The sequence below is a fragment of the Mustela erminea genome, chromosome 13 (genome assembly GCF_009829155.1).
Source record: "Mustela erminea isolate mMusErm1 chromosome 13, mMusErm1.Pri, whole genome shotgun sequence".
NCBI classification, from domain to species: domain Eukaryota; kingdom Metazoa; phylum Chordata; class Mammalia; order Carnivora; family Mustelidae; genus Mustela; species Mustela erminea.
This window is the reverse complement of record NC_045626.1, coordinates 44,045,425-44,062,258: the sequence shown is the minus strand read 5'-3', so window position 1 is coordinate 44,062,258 and position 16,834 is coordinate 44,045,425. Positions and strand designations below refer to the sequence as shown.

General features: G+C 37.7%; 1 protein-coding gene across 1 annotated transcript in view; it reads right to left on the bottom strand.

Moving 5' to 3' along the window:
- CHST9 (carbohydrate sulfotransferase 9) overlaps positions 1-16,834 on the bottom strand; it is a 231,655-nt gene that overhangs the window by 115,553 nt on the left and 99,268 nt on the right. Inside the window, exon 3 of the mRNA XM_032310105.1 lies at positions 13,661-13,699. Within this exon, the coding sequence (XP_032165996.1) occupies positions 13,661-13,699 (39 nt within the window). The remainder of the gene's footprint in view (positions 1-13,660; positions 13,700-16,834) is intronic.

Sequence of the window (16,834 nt, the reverse complement as noted above, 5' to 3'; positions counted from 1 at the left end):
CTTCATAGCAGTGTCTCGCCATATATGATGCAATTGTGAATACAGGTTGAGTACACACGCTAGACGATTCAAATTGGTGAGAAGAGGACAAGAAACAGCATCAGTTAGTCTGATGGACACAGAGGAGATAGGAATCCTCCTTAGTAGGTAAGTTCCCCAAACTGAAGAAGAGTGGCCTTCATTTCTTCTTTCTTTCCAGTTTCAGGAATGAAAGAAGAGGGAAGAAACCCCTCTTCCTTCATCTATTTGCCTGAAATATCTGGAAGACAGGATCTGACTGTCCAACCAAACAACCCCTTCTGGAAATATCATGTGACTAGAACTGCATTATAGGGTTTCAACAGGAGGAAAAACAAAGGCACAGTTGCCATGCTTTCCTTATTTTAGTCTTCTGACATTTATTATTAAATAGATAATTTATTTATCTATTTATTTATTTATAAATATTTTATATATTTATTTGCCAGAGAGAGAGAGCACAAGCAGGCAGAGTGGCAGGCAGAGACAGAGAAAGAAACAGGCTCCCCGCTGAGCAAGGAGCCAGATACAGGACTTGAACCCAGGACCCTGGGATCATGACCTGAGCTGAAGGCAGCTGCCCAACTGACTGAGCCACCCAGGTCTCCCTCTTCTGACATTTTATTATGAACCAACAGAAAAATGGAAAAGCTTCATTCCTTAAGATCATGTTTCTCTCTACTTCAGATGGAGCCAGGCAGTCTCAACCGCACGCTGCTAATGGATGGGACCATTATTTTCTGAACCTTGAATAGCCTGAATGAAGGTCTGGACTATCCTATGATCAGTTTTGACATTTTGGTTACCATGTTAGTGTCACCATACCTAGGGTTAGTTAATTAGTGCCTCCTGCTATGTCGAGCTTGACTGATTATTCTAACTAATTTATTTTACATTCTATTTTATTGTGGTAAGAATAATAACATGAGTCTACCCTTTTAACAAAATTTTAAGTGTACAATACAGCAGAATTGTTTAGGATGGGTACACTATTGCACAGCTGATCTCTAGAACTTACCAGAGACTGGGGGTGGGGATGTGAGGAGTTGATAAACAACTTTATTTTTGCTGGTTTATGAAGCTCTGAATTATTTTACTTTTAAGTTTTCCATTCCAATGCTCTGGAGAAGATCTACTTGCTTTAGGGACACATTTGTTGTCTGTCCTTTAGATAGCCCCTTTATTAAGTACTGACTATGGACTCATTTTGAGTACAAAACTATACTTTATTATACTACTTGTTCAAGTTCTGAAGTCAAATGTCAAAAAAAAATCTAAATTAGTGACATCTTAGCCTTGATATTTACATTTCTATCAATAACTATGAACTAAAAGTTCAATCATATCTTCCATCTTATAGGCAAATCTAATTTTCAACCAGAACAAAGATCTTCCTTTGACATTATTTCGTGAGTGATGATGTTACAGCTGATAATTTACTAGTTGAAAGAGTACAGTGCCTAAGTAACACTGTACTAGATCCTGCTGTGTTGATATTGGACCCTGTGTGGTAGTCTTTGGAGAGAAAAGGAAAAAAAAAAAAAAAACAAGCTGACCCAAGGCATCTGTTCGCTTTATCTATTTTTGCCAATAATCACTATATATTACTTAAAAACAAGAGGTAATGAATTTCATCTTTCAGGCCATTTAGTTTTTGTTTGTAAAATCTCTCAAAGATTCTGACTACTGCCAACTTAAAATGCTTTCTGTAAAGTTCAGTGAAATTCAAACATCGTGACTATAATCAGAACACTAAGAATAAAACATTACTGGTTCTTGAACATGAAACCAGGACCTAACCCAGTTGTGTGAGGAAGTTGTTACTTAAAGACTTCTGCTGTAGAGTTAAAAAATATTCAATTGGTTATCTCTCTTTTGATTTTCTTCTTCATGTGGAGGAGGAAAATGATTTTTTCTTGTTTTCTCCATAAATGCCAGAAAAGTAAACTAAATTCTGGCCGTGAATTTACATTTTACTTTTCAAAAAATATTCTGCATTTTGGTTCAGGTTAAATAAAGAGAAAAAAGATGCTAATTATTTCATATACTCAACAATAAAAAAATATCGTAATATTCCAGTTGTGGAATAAACAAGTCATGAGGATAAAAGGTACAGCATAGGGAATATAGCCAATGGTAGTGCAATGGTGTTGTCTGGTGACAGATGGTACCTAGAGTTGTGCTGAGCATAAGTTACACACTTGTTGAATCACTATGTCGCCCACCTGGAACTAATGTAACATTGCCCATCAATTACACTTTGATAAAAAAAATTTAAAAATCACGATACAATACAGTCATAACCTTTTACATGTCTGGTACTTTTAGATGAAAAATTGTTTCAGTTAAACCATGGTAATGGTTTTTTATGTTGCCATTTTTAAGTATTAAAAAATCCTGTAATTACATGAATTAAGTACAACTTACACATTTTGAATATGACACATTTAACTTTATAGAAGTAATGCCACAAACATGTTGATTAAGGATGCTTTGAATGCTCTAGCTTGACTTTTCACAAATGCCCTTAAAATGCCTGGGAAGTCAACACACAGCTGTTCCACTGGCACACAAGGACCACTACTGTTCACCGCTGACAAGGCATGGCTAGCGACAAACATGGGGAAGGATGCAAGCTCTTGTTAGGTTTGCTCCGCAATAGGAAAAAAAAAAAAAATTGGACATTCCTTGACATAGAGAAATCGTCCCTCATAATCTATTATTTTCCAAAACTTAGTGGCTCCTATATCAATGACAAATGAGTTAACGATAAATGCGTTTGATTGCAATTAAAAGAGATGCAACAAAGGAATGTGATAAAGATCAGAGATAAACGTGAAAGATGCTCTAAAATCTCTTCTTAGTCCATCGCCCAGATCACTTCTAAATGTTGACTCCCATTTCCACTAGCACAAAGGCAGGTAGAGAGAAAGGCTGCATGCAAATAATTTTTAAAATAATAACAGAATACTGAAAATCAACAAGTGCAATAATGACAGAATTATCAAAAAAAGGGATTTTTGTTCTTTGTTTATAATGCTGCAGTGACACTGAAAAGGTAATATTCATTATCTCCTCAGGCAAATAGGCTCTTTCCAGAGCAATCAAGATTCATCAATCATGAATCTAAAGGCAAAATTCAAAAAATACCATTGAATCCTCTACTTCCCCAAACAATCAAATCAAAGAACGTTTTAAAAAACATCTTTGAGATTTCTCTCCATCTCAAATAGAACTTTGGTGCTTTGCCCTTGACACATAGTAGCAAATAATAAATATGCTTTTAATAGTTCTCCAATAAATGAATGAATAAATGAATGCCTTCACTTCCAAATTGAATTAGGATGCAGAAATTTATATGCAGAATTAATAAGGTTTTCAGTGTAATTTATGAGTAAGGAAATGCTTACAGTTCTGGGGCTGGTTGGAGAGAATTCTTAGTGCTTTTTCAAAGGCACATTCTAGGGTGTCCATCTCCTTCTCATGTATGTTTCAATTTCTCTGGGTTTCTCCTGTCCTATCTTTGCAATTCTCTCCCCTAAGTCTTAAGGACTTCTGTCCTTAGGAAATCCACAGGGACATTTTCTGCCTCCGATGATTTAACAAAGCCACGTGCTCCTTCATTTGTTGAACTAATACTTCCTGAAAGTTTGTTTCTTCCAGGACCTGTGGGAGGCACCAGGGGTGAAACAGAACCACACAAGCAACTTCTCGTTTTGTTTTTACTACATTTTTTTTTTTTTTTTTCTATTTCATGAAAACATAGCTCAGAAAGGAAGCAAATAGAACCTGCAAGGATACCCGTCTCCAAAAGACATTCCAGGACTAGGCTTGCTGCTGATAAAGGCTAACTCTGCAGGCACCCAGTGCTACAACAGTGTCCTGTACTCCATTAATCTCTGCTGTAACACACGTGCCTACCATATGCACTGCTTCTAGCATCTTATTCCTTATATTGATTATATTTTTAAAGGAATATTTTGAACTTACTGGGTTAAATAGCATATTATTAACTTAATCTCCTCTATTTCTTTTTTAGTTTTTAAAAGGTGGCTACTCAAAAATTTAAATTTACCTGTATGCTTTGCATTATATTACTACTGGATTGTTGATCTAGAGGTAGGCAAGTGAAGGAGAAAAAAAAAACCCAAATAAGCAAATAAATTATTATGAAATTGAATGTGGTGTTTTGTTTGTCTCAGTGTATCAATGAAACACAGAGCTGTATGTTTTCAGAGAAGGTACAGGTAGAATTGCATTTCAGGGATCTTTTTGAGGAGGAAAGGGCCACAACTGGCTGAGAAATGCAGGTTGTTCCCGTGCAGTGAGAAATATATTAAAGATTTGCAGTCATGTTAATAAGTAGGGCATAGTGAAGATGCGTATGCAGAGATAGACAAGCAAGCAGAGATAGCCTTCGAGAGATGTTCTGAGAGGACTCCAATAAGGCAAAGTGTTCCAGGTATGGACCAGTGGAAGCCTCTGCTCCTTTAAATGGTTCAAATGGAAGCCAAAACAGGGATGATCACATCGAATAAAATTTATATATGCTATCTGGAATCAATAATGTATGAATTCATGGCCATTCATTAGCCCCTCAGTATGGATTAGTTGGCCAGGTTACGCAGCAGCTTCTGGTCCTCTGGTGCTGATATTTCCAACACTGTGTTCACCGCACCCCCACCGTCCACTTCTCTAATTAAGGCTCCGCCCCTTTCAGAATTCCTCCACTCAAGTCATAACCTCATTTCTGGGGTAAGCTGTCTTCAGGGGCTTTTTGTTTCCTTACAGCGTCATGGCTTCTCTCCTGCCCTGCCAATCCTCTTATCTGGGAATTTGCAGTGAAATAATAGGATCAATTCCTGTATTACTCAGCTCAAATGACTTACATTCACTTTAGAAGTTACACAGTGTACAAGTATATCTTTTACAGTTGATTAAAATGTTTGTGGTCATTTCTATGAAAAAAAAAAAAAGTTGGGCATCTGTTCCTCGGTTAGAAATACAAGTTCATTGTTTTCTCTGTGGGAAAATCAGGATGACTTAAGACTCCTTTCAGAAGAAAGCCTAAGGATCAGCTATATTCAATTCCTGGGGACATTTTTTAATCCTTTGCCATTTTTAGCTAAGCAAAATATGCACATACTTTGAATGCTTCATTCCCAAATCATGTCGGATTAAAGTGTAATTACTGTGATACTGACTGATATACGTAGAATACACAGGTACACATATATACACGTGGAATGCTCTTTCACGCAACTTCCACAGGACATTCAAAGTAGCATGAGCCTGACTTTGGGGACCTAACTTTGTGGTCTGTGCTGCCTGAATGAGCTCTATCCGCTCCTGAAAGTCCATTTGTATTTGTGTTTTTAATTGCGAATTCCTTGTGGCTTTTTTTTTTTTAACCAAAATTTTTAAGATGAAAGCCAGAAGTAATTTTTGGCTAACAAAATTAGCAAACTCTTCTTCACTTTCTCACCCAAGTGAAAAGAACACATAGAAGTTGTGCAAGAATCAACTCAGGTAAGTTTCGCCTTTTCAGTTATGCAAGGAGGCACAGCACATTAAGGTGAAATATCTATGATGCCCTTCGAGATTACAGGTCTCCCCCGCCACCTAAAGAAACCATGTTTCCAGTCTCTACTGTGTGCAAATACACCCAGCCCCAGATGCTGTAACAGTAATCCAAATTAAATAGGTGGAGAGAATTTCAGGGATACGTTTTCACATTTGTACTTTGTGTGGTTAGACATGGCGATTTCTCCTCCATTAGCTTCTAACCGTTTCAGATTTGTTTAGTTTGCGTCAAGGCACTGTTTTAAATGCAGTGTTGTACAATAGAATTTAAGGTATTTTCAAAATAATGTGGCACAGCTGTGTGGTTATTCCCCCTCTATCATAAATTCGACTGGCTGGAAAATGAAGTTTGTTTAAAAATAACCTCTTCAGGACTTCTTTTAATGAACAGGCTGTATGTAAGTCTTCCATTTTGTGGGTGGAAAAATGCATCTAAGATACTTTATTTCACTTAATAATACATATTGTTGTGAAACCATAAACCCAGAGAAAATTGGTTATTTTTTTAAAAATAGAATTCATTAACATAGTTCAGAGAGCCAGTTCTTCAGGAAAGCTATTTTAAAAAGCAAACACACCCAGAGATGGATAGCCTGGGAGGCCGAAGCAGAAAATTGCTACCTTAGAACTGGAGGACTGATAAATATGAGACTTCATTTATCCCAACCTGGGCCATCTGCGGATAGAAGATGAAGAAGGAATATTCACTTATCTTTTCAGCAAAGCCTTAGCACCTCTGCTGGGCTGGGTGTGGGTCACAGGTCTGGATTCAAGTTTCAACTCTTGTTCTCTGTTTGGCTAACCAAGTGACCTTGGCCAGATCTCCCGTGTGGGCGGTGGGAGCTGCTCTGGCTTTGTCGTGGCACAGACCACACCCGGCTGCACACTGTCATACAAATCAACCAACGCTGGTCTGTCATGTTTGCCAATTTCTGTGGTGTAAATGCTCTGGCTATAGCCAATTTGAGCTACATACATGACCTCACCTGATGCTGAGCTTGGAAGAAAACCACACCCCCATTGCTTCTAAATGCTCTCCCAGATAGTTCCAGCTGGCTCCAGGAAGCCACTTCCTTGGTTCCATTTCCGGCTCCACCAGGATGGGGGTGCTGAAGGCAAGTGAATTGACTTCCCTACATCTCAGTTTTCTAATTTTTAAAATGTTGACCATACACAACCCTTATAAGCTCGTTTTGAGGGTCCAATAGAAGGGGCCGCGCCCAGAGCCAGAAAGAGGTTTTCCATAAACATCAGTTTCCTGACTTGATGATTTCATGATTATGTCTCTGTTTCCTCGCCTTCCCCCCCCCACTTGACAAACTCTGAGAGAACAAGTCTGCATTTGTGCTCATTTGTTTATAACTCCCTCATTCAGCCCATGAGGGAGTCCAATGCTCTCTACATTCCATTTCAGATCTCCTGAAAAATAATTTCTTAGGGGTGACCAACATATTTTCCTCCAATTCCAATGGACATTTTTCAGTGCTTATATTAGTTGGTTCCTCTGTGGCATTTGTTATGCTTGACCAATTCTTCCTTCTTCTGAAGCAAGAGGGACCATTCATCTCATTTCTTAGGCTGGAAATCGAAGAGTCATCCTCCTTTACCTTCTGTACAACCTAAAAGGCCAATTCTATTTTGTAAATGTATCTTCATTCTGTTTTCTCTAGCTCCCTCTCTAATGCCACTGTCTTAGTAAAGACCCCTTGGACCTACGACTTTTTATTCTTAAGTAATTAACGTGGCATACCACCTGATTTCCCTGCCCCCACTGAATTCACCTTCCAATCCATACTTCCTCTAGAAGGATTTCTAGAAAATGCAAACAGATGGTATAATTCCTTGTACTTCATTATTTTCTGGTATCTACTGCATAAGGTCCCAACTCCACGGAATGGCAAAATGGCGCCTGTTGATTCTGGTTCATGCCAGCTTTTGGGGCCAAGTGCCCTGCCTTTTGTCTGCTTATAACTGTGCTCTCATCTTATTAGCACCCTCAACAGGCCAAGCTTTTTCTTGTCTTTGTCTCTCTGGACAGTCAGCCCTTTCCCTTTTTCTTTTCTTTTCTTTCTTTTAGTACCAGTAAGTTTTTGTTTATTGATTATATTTTTCTAGGGTAAAGAGAAGGGAAAAAGGTCAGAATGTGTGTTACAAAACCTTAGCAAATGGGAAAGGAAGTACCTAACACAGCAAAATCAACCATTACATAAGCATTCCCCTGTGATATGGTCACAAAAGTCCAAGAGGGCTCAGTCCCCTGCAGTTCAGAGATGAGAGAAAGGGATCAGGGAAAGAACAGAGAGGTACACACTCTTCCACCCTCCCGAACATCTCTCCCCAAATAAATACAATATTTCACAAGAAGCTTTCATTTCCAGTAGTAAACATGCAAGGAGCTACATTCGTCCTTCTCTTATTAAATAATATTGTGGCCACTTTGACATGTTTCTTATACCTGCACAAAGTTCCTGAGTGACTGGGATATGCTTCCCCTGGTCTTTTTTTTTTTTTTTTAAATGTTCAGTTAGCCACTGTATAGTACATAATTAGTTTTTGATATAGTGTTCAGTGATTCACTAGTTAAGTATAACAGCCGATGCTCATCACAGCAGGTGCCCTCCTCAATAGCCATCACCCTGTTACCCCCTCTCTCATCCTCCTCCCCTCTGAACCCCCCAGATTATTTCTCAGGATCCACAGTCTCTCATGGTTCATCTCCCTCTCTGATTTCTCCCCCTTCAGATTTCCCTCCCTTCCCCTATGGTCCTCCACGCTATTGCTTATATTTCACATGAGTGAAATCATATGATAATTGTCTTTCTCTGCTTGACTTATTTCACTTAACATAATCCTCTCCAGTTCCATCCATGTCAATGCAAATGGTGGGTATTCATCGTTTCTGATGGCTGAATAATTTTCCATTGTGTATATGTACATATCTTCTTTATCCATTCATCTGTTGAAGGGCATCTTGGATCCCTCCACAGTTTGGCCATTGTGGACATTGCTGCTATGAACACTGGATGTGCCCCTCCATTTCACTACATTTGTATCTTTGGGGTAAATACCTAGTAGTGCAATTGCTGGGTCATAGGTTTGCTTTATTCTTAACATCTTGAGGAACCTCCAAATTGTTTTCCAGAGTGGCTACACCAGCTTGCATTCCCACAAACAGTGTAAGAGGGTTCCCCTTTCTCCACATTCTAGCCAACATTTGCTGTTTCCTGTTTCGTTAAATTTTGCCATTCTAACTGATGTAAGGTGGCATCTCATTGTGGTTTTGATTTATATTTTCCTGATGGCTAGTGATTTTCACCATTTTTTCATGTGTCTGTTAGTCATTTGTATGTCTTTTTTGGAGAAGTATCTGTTTATGTCTTCTGCCCATTTTTTGACTTGGTTATTAGTTTCTACCTGGTAAGCTCCAATTTCTTTAAGGTTCAACTCAAGGCAACACCCCCGCCCCCCCCACAATGTCTTCTTTGACACCCTCATGACAGTCAGTAGTTCTATAAAAAGCACTCTTCACACTGTATTATAATCATCTGTTCATTTTCTTCCCCAGCTGAAAGTGAATGAACTGAGGACATAAATGCTATATTTTATTCACCATAACATCTACAATATCAAGCACAAAGCTTGGATCACAAAAACGTTTAGCAGACAGAATGTATCAACTTACAATTGCTTAGTCGGATTTTTTCTCTGCCCATGTTGTGACACCAAATGAGATGGGTTCAAGTGAAGAGTTTTTTTTTTTTAATTGAGATGTAATTAGCATAAAACATTGTATTCATTTCAGGTGTACGGCATAATGATTTGATATTTATATACATTGAAAAATTATCACCATAAGTCTAGTTAACATCTGTCACCACACACTGTTATAATTCTTTCCCTTTTTTCTTATGAAAACTTTAAAGATCTACTCTGTTAGCAACATTCAAATAGATAACACAGGATTATTGAGTAACTAGAGATTTTGTAAGCTATAAGTAAGTTAGGATGATAAACATTTTCAGATTTGATTCTAACTGGAATAATGATTCTCATTATTCTTAAATGATGGGCTTTTAAATAATGATAATTTACTTAAATGTATTTGTCCCAACATGATTTGCCTATTAACTTTGTAAGTTTAATGTTGGTCATCAATAAGTAAAACAATAACAAATTAGGTCATCTAATGCTTATTTTTGAGGGTATTTTTTTTTCTGAAGTATATAAGAATCAAGGCAAAATCCACTGCAAAAATAGTAATAGTAGGTAGAAAAATGCTATCTAAGAATCCACTTGAAAATCTGCATTTAATAAATGAGTAACATACAATAAAGTGAACATGCTGTTACTATACAGATGGAAGAATTTATTAAGTATCTTTTTAAGTATTTTTTTATCCTGAATGACTGCATGTTAAATATGTGTTATACGTTTTAAAACGGAGGTGCTATTGATGCTTTAGGACATTTCAAAGAAGGGAAAAGCACAGTCAAAAGTAAGCAAGAGACTGAGCTGCAAAGCAGACGTTTTACCATTTGCTGAATTTTTGTTAATAAATCTCATCTTTTGAGTTGAGAGAAAAATAACATTGCTCTTCTTTACCAGTAACTTTTTGCAAATAATGCAAATGAACAAAACCTCTCCAACTTTAGGGATGATCTAATGTCATAAATGGAAAGTATGCAACTTCATTTAAAAATACTCATTATCATTTCTATCTATAACTCCAATTCTCTGGCCCACAGGGACTGTTCTTTAATTAATACTTGACTAGAGTTGAAAGTGTTTTCCTTCTCTAAAAAATTTGGAACAATATATATTTAACAGATGGTGTCTCTATAGTCTACCTTAGTAAGCCTTCTAATTAGTATATCTTTTCTAAACAAAGATTTATGAAGCACCTTTTTCTGTGAGAATTCTTCTTTATATTTATTGCTGTATTTTTTTTAATTCCAAAGGATCTAAAAAGGGGTCTTTCTTCTGACAAGTTAAAATTCTTCAAATTAAATAGTGTTTTATATAAAATCTGTGGAATACACTTGGTCATTTTTTCCTGTTTTTCTGGTAAGAAGATTGGGTCCTTGAGAAGATCAAGGGCAAATAGATAATTGATGATATGGGGAACTTGCCCCTTGATATTTTGCCTCTTTATCATCATGTCAGCATGTATTTTTAATGTTCTTTACCAAATAGCCAAATTCAGCTTTGATCTTGCTGGCCATTTTATATGAATTCGAGACAGGTTTCTGCGTTCAGTATTGAAAAACATATGCTTTGACTTATTTTTCCAAAATGGATAATATTATCAGGTTATGCATATTTCCTTGGGACTTATTCCTGGCTTATCAAGAAGAGCATCATATTTGAAACTACAGCCAGGATTTCAATCAGGGTCAAAGAACTTTCTTCCCAAAGGAAGCTAAATTGACCATAGGATAATATTATTCTATAGTCTTAGCCCCATTAGCTATATGCTTTCTTGAACAACTCACCAAAATAACTTAGTTGAAGCTCTGGAACATGATTCACTCAGTTATATAATGAAATGTGAGCACTTTAGGACTGTGTGTGTGTGTGTGTGTGTGTGTGTGTGTGTGTGAGTGTTGATCCAGATACACATAGCAGAGCCATTTCAAAAAGTAATAATGGTAAATAGAATCATAGACACAAAATTGGAAAGCACTTTAGGAATGATCAGACTCTTTGTGAATCTCTTATCACCCTTCCTTACAGGTGATGGCTCAACCTGCATACACTTTTACTAACATAATCCCATTTTCTCCAGTCCTGGAGAGGTTGCCTTGTTAGGAAGTTATTTTTCATTCTGAATAAAAACTTACCAAAGCTTTCATCTTAGTCCAAGATCCCATAAACAAAGAATTAACCAATCTCAACCAAGCAAAAAGTGAGGGTCCTGGAAGTTCCTGTTTCAATGGGTAATATTTTTGTCTACTATATTTTCTTTCTATATTCTTTGGTTCCCATCATGATTCATGCCACAAGATGGCTTAGATTGAGTGGGTCCACAAACGAATACTGATCTCCCCAGCTTGGAGATGGATCTGTTGCTATCACCCAGAGGGTGTGGGAGCATGGTCTAACTTGGCATGCAGTACATAGAATCTGAACAGAATGAACAACAAGCAATAAAAAGAAGTCTTGGCAGGACCTCAGAAGCAGGGATGCCCATGACATTCTTGACATCTAAAGATGCTTCTATTCAGATGAGCATCACAAATTGAAGGTAGTGGTATTTATGACTACATTGGCAAAGGTCAGATCCCAACCTTTAGAAAACTCAGACTATCTTCACAAATACAGATTTTGTGGGGACTGAGTTTGTATTCTTTGAAATGATGAGTCTCAAAATTTCCCCATTAATGTGATCCCTGTCCATTATCTATCTCTGACTTCACTTCCTCGTGGAAAGTTTCTTTCACATTCTCATAAAAATCAGACACACTGACAAACTGTGACTCAGCTAAGGGAGATTAGCTCCATTTTAATAAAAGGAGTTTCCTCATAACCCTGGTGACTAGTGTGCCCTACAAGGATCTTGTTGCCTTAAAATGATTTTCCTATTGTTGAAAAATATTACTTTAAGCTAGAAATTCAACACAGTATCAAAGTGACTAGCACTTTGATTTGAAAAGAAAGGTTAGAATGATGAGAGGTGGGAAAGAACCAGTCGAGGAACCAGAGTTCTTGTCCTGCTTTTGTCTTTAGACCTTTGTGTCACCTTTGGTCACACAGAATATTAGAATCCATGAATACAAAGGGAACTTAAAGAGCCATCTGGTTTACCACTGTGGCTAATTTAGCTTTCTCTCAAACTATAAAGTTTCTTTAAGCCAGTACCTATAGGATCATAACATCAGCATTTTAGAAACAATATAAATAATCTTTCCCCAAGGAGCAATTATGGAGGTGATCACATCTGTGAGGAGAACAGGTGATCACAAATGCCTTCACATTTTTTTTTTTTGTATTAATCATCAGGCTTTAAAAGAATACAAACAACATTTAAGAGCAAAGTCATAGAGGTAGTACATTGCTCTGTTGTCTGTGATGATTACTGAGGTTGGGAAAGAGAAAAGGGACAGGGGCGTAGGTTGTTTCCACATTTTTTGATTAATTCAGATTTTATTTTATTTATTTTTTTAAATTTTTTTATAAACATATATTTTTATCCCTGAATCCCAAAATTACAAACAAACAAATTTTGTCTTGCTATGAGACAAAAAAATGCAGTGAAGAGAGTGGTTAAGAACAATGTGGTTTTTTGTCGGCAGCTCTCACATATCATAGAATAATGGGGTAGATACTTGGGAAAGGTGGTGGGCACAGATGTATATGCCAAATTAGAATTCTCTAAGATTACTGGCAATTTTAAGGCACTGGAAGCTGGAAGATTGCCCTTATGCAAAGATTTACTTGGTAAATGAAATTTTATCTTACCTCAGGACTTTCAGCTAAAAGCCAAGTAATAAAAATATGGAAATTTAAAAATTTGTTTTTGTATTAGTCAGCAGTATTGGCCGCTACTATGTGCAATGGCAATGGGTTAAAACATCATTCATCTCTGGATATATACTAGAAGTTAGGAATAGAATAATTCTTAAAATGCAAAGATTCTTTTTGGTTAAGCAGTCAACACTGTCCTAGAAAACATCAACTCCACAAATCGTTTTAAGAAGAATAATTAAGATTCATAGATATTTGGGAAAATAAAATGTCAACTTTTATAATCTGAATATTTTTAACAACCTGAAATTTTTAAAGTTGGTGCTTGTAAGACTTACCTTTTAATAGGTAATGATGAAAAAAATCACCTTCTATCTTAACTTCTTTAGAACAGAATGATAGAATGAGGACATGATTGATGTGAAAGTGAAAAAGCTAAATGTTTAAATTTAATTAATTTAATAACAATCAATTGTAGGACCATAAACTATTACTTTTTTAATGTGAGTTTTTGAAATATTAAACTGCAGATAGATTTTTTTAAAGGCGGAAGTAAAAACAGGAAATGATTGGAACTAATTAGTCCAAATCTTACCTGAAGTTGCTTTTTGTTCTCTTTTCTTCTCCACTCTCCCTGAAATGAGAAGGGGCAGGTCAGTTGCAGAGTGTGGGTCGATGAGAACAAGCTATAACTAAGAGGAAACTCCAGTTTATGGCAATTTGTAAACACAATCACTCTTTCGGCTGTGTCCAACATGCTTCTAGAGTTGACTGGGCAGAGGTGAAAGGGGTGAAAAATGCTCTCAAACCAGTTTATGCAAATCAAAAATAAAAGAGGATACCTTAAGTATGCTATGAGGTTTTATAAATCTTGTTAGTAAGAGTCGTTTACCCAACAATAAACTTACAAAGTACAAATCCCCATAGAATGAACTGTGGGGATAAGTACCCAAATAAAATAAGATCAAGACCTCTTACAACCTACTGGGGAAAATAAAGGACAGACAATACACTATGAAATGGGATGTACCCCAAAGGTACAATATGTTTAAAGAATATAAGAAGATCGGGGTGCCTGGGTGGCTCAGTGGGTTAAAGACTCTGCCTTCGGCTCGGGTCATGATCCCAGGGTCCTGGGATCGAGCCCCACATCAGGCTCTCTGCTCAGCAGGGAGCCTGCTTCCTCCTCTCTCTCTTTCTGTCTGCCTCTCTGCCTACTTGTGATCTCTGTCTGTCAAATAAAATAAAATCTTAAAAAAAATATGAGAAGATGAAGTGATTTTTTAAGTAATTCAAAGGATGCCCATGAAGTTGCGAAGAAAATGGTATTTGATTTGGACCTTGAAAGATAAATGTGATCTGGGAAATTTGAAAAAGGGAAAGTATTGATTCTTGGGAAAAGAAATAGTATGGGGTATGTAGGACAAGACCTTCTGAGCAAGAGCCATGTTTAAAGCTTGCTTTGGGAACTATAGTTTTGCTCAGGAGAAGGGCTATTCCAAGAGTTTAGATAAGAGGTAATGGACAGAGTATGACGATGGGAGTAGGGAGGTAGCAAGGTGGAACTTTTAAGACCCAGGGTCTTACAAAATGTAAAGTATAAGGGAAAAGGAAAGGTCAAGAAGAAGGTTTCATGGGTGACTTTGAACATGATGATACAATCTGGGTAAATGGTAAAATGTGTTGGGGGCAGGGGGACAAGTTCAGTTTAAGACTTAACTGAGTTTTAAGTATTACAGTGATGTGGATCTTGGGAGAGAGATCAGAATCGAAATTACGATGTGGAGAAGCTTCATTTTGAGAAGATGGCTGGGGCTGAGGTGGGGAATGAGAGCATAAAGGCAGGCAGCACAAAGGGTTGGGCTGAGAAGAGTGAACAAGAGAACAAAATGCTCCTTCTAAAATTGTGACATAGGACCATGAGAAAACAGAAGCAGCAGAGTTCCACAGAGCACAGAGTCATGTGCCACAGATAATGTGAGGAAGTAGGGTGGGCACCCACAGCTTCTGATCTGGTGGGTTCACACGGTTGTTGCTATATTGTGAGAGAGCTGGTTTAGCAGAGCAAGGGCGGGGAACACAAGAGACACTGTGTGAACCTCAAGAGTAGTGAGTGGTGAGGAAGATGGGGTTGAGGAAATGGCTTCTTGTTCAGGAAATTTGGAAGCATGTCATTGAATGAGAGAGAGCAACAGTCTGAGCAGGAGCAAACCCCACATTTCTGCTAGCCTATGGGCCACCTCAGTGTGGTTATAGGCTTAGATAAGAAATTCTGCACCAGGGCACAGGTATGTGGAAACACCACCATGGAGGTGAGAGCCTTGGTTTTGTGACGGGTAAGTGTGGGTGCCCTTCTGGTCATCACATTCTTGTCAGCTTTCACCATTTCCCAGATGGAGCTAGTTACTGAGAGTTTATGCAACACATGCGAGCTGCATGTAAACTTTATTCAAGTTTCTCTACCAGCTCTTCCTGTCTTCTAAAATCTTAAAATATAGGGTGCGAAATGTACAACCTTTCTCTCATGCAGCCGCCAAATGCGTAGATTGCATTTAACTGTCATCTTGATTAAAGGCACATGCTGTTCATTTGGGTGATTTCTTGTTTGATACGATGTTTCAATAATTTAAACAGGTAAAGGACATGAATAGTCCATTTAAAGTCTTTATTCATTACCGAGTGTCATGGGGTACCTCCTCATTTAAGTTTTTTTAATTAGGTAAGCCATTGTTTCCTATCTGATTACAAATTTTGGTATACTAGATGCCTCAAACATTTCTACAGATTTTAAGAAATGTTATTCAAGTCCTGAATTATAAAATGTTTAAAGACAAACATCTCCTTGTAATGTAAGAATGAATCGTAAGTCCTAAAAATCGTAAGTCCATGAAAGTATTGGAGATTAATAATATGGTATGGTAGTGAGTCTCCAAGATGCTCCCAATGACCCCTGTCCTTCCTTCTCCTGATAACTGTGTCCTTAAGTGACCCCTCTCACAGTGATTAAGACTAAACTTTTGCAATCAATAGGATTTTGTAAAAAGGATGGAATGTGACTCCCAAGGTTGGGTCTTAAGAACCCTGGTGACTTCCATCCTGCATTCTTAGATCACTCTTTCTGAGGGAAGTCAGATAATACATTATGGGGACACTCAAGGAGCCCTATGGAGAGGCCCACCTGAAAAGGTATCCAGCTCCTGCCAACTGGCAAATCAATCAGTCTCCCTGACTTTCTCTCTATAAAGTGGGGATCAGAACCTGCTTATCTGGAGTGGGGTGGAAAATAAATAATTCCACATGCAGAACTAGCAGGAAATGGAAGAAATTCACACAAGATATTGGGGTTTGATGTTTCAGAAGGGAGGCTGGAAGGCATCGCTGTAGCCTTTTCTTCACTGAGACCTTAAACAGTCCTCTGCCCCCGTGTTACATGCATGGGCTCCGTAAACAGTAGAGTGCAATATAAATGTTATTGATTAGTTTTATTATGCTGTTAGTTGTGTTATAGGAATCAATTTAGATTTCTATTCCTAGTTACATATACATTAGACTGCAAATTAGAAAAATGAAAACTAGATAAATAAGACAATATGATATTGATTAAGGGACACAGAGAGTACACTGCTTAACTGGAGATGACCCTCTACGCTTCTCACTGCGTCCAGTCATCCTGCTCTGAACGAGGGGGATCCTGCCCCTCATTCTCACGATGTCCACCCTCATAGAAAGAGATGGTTAGGAGACCCATATTTCTAGCTCCAACCTCACC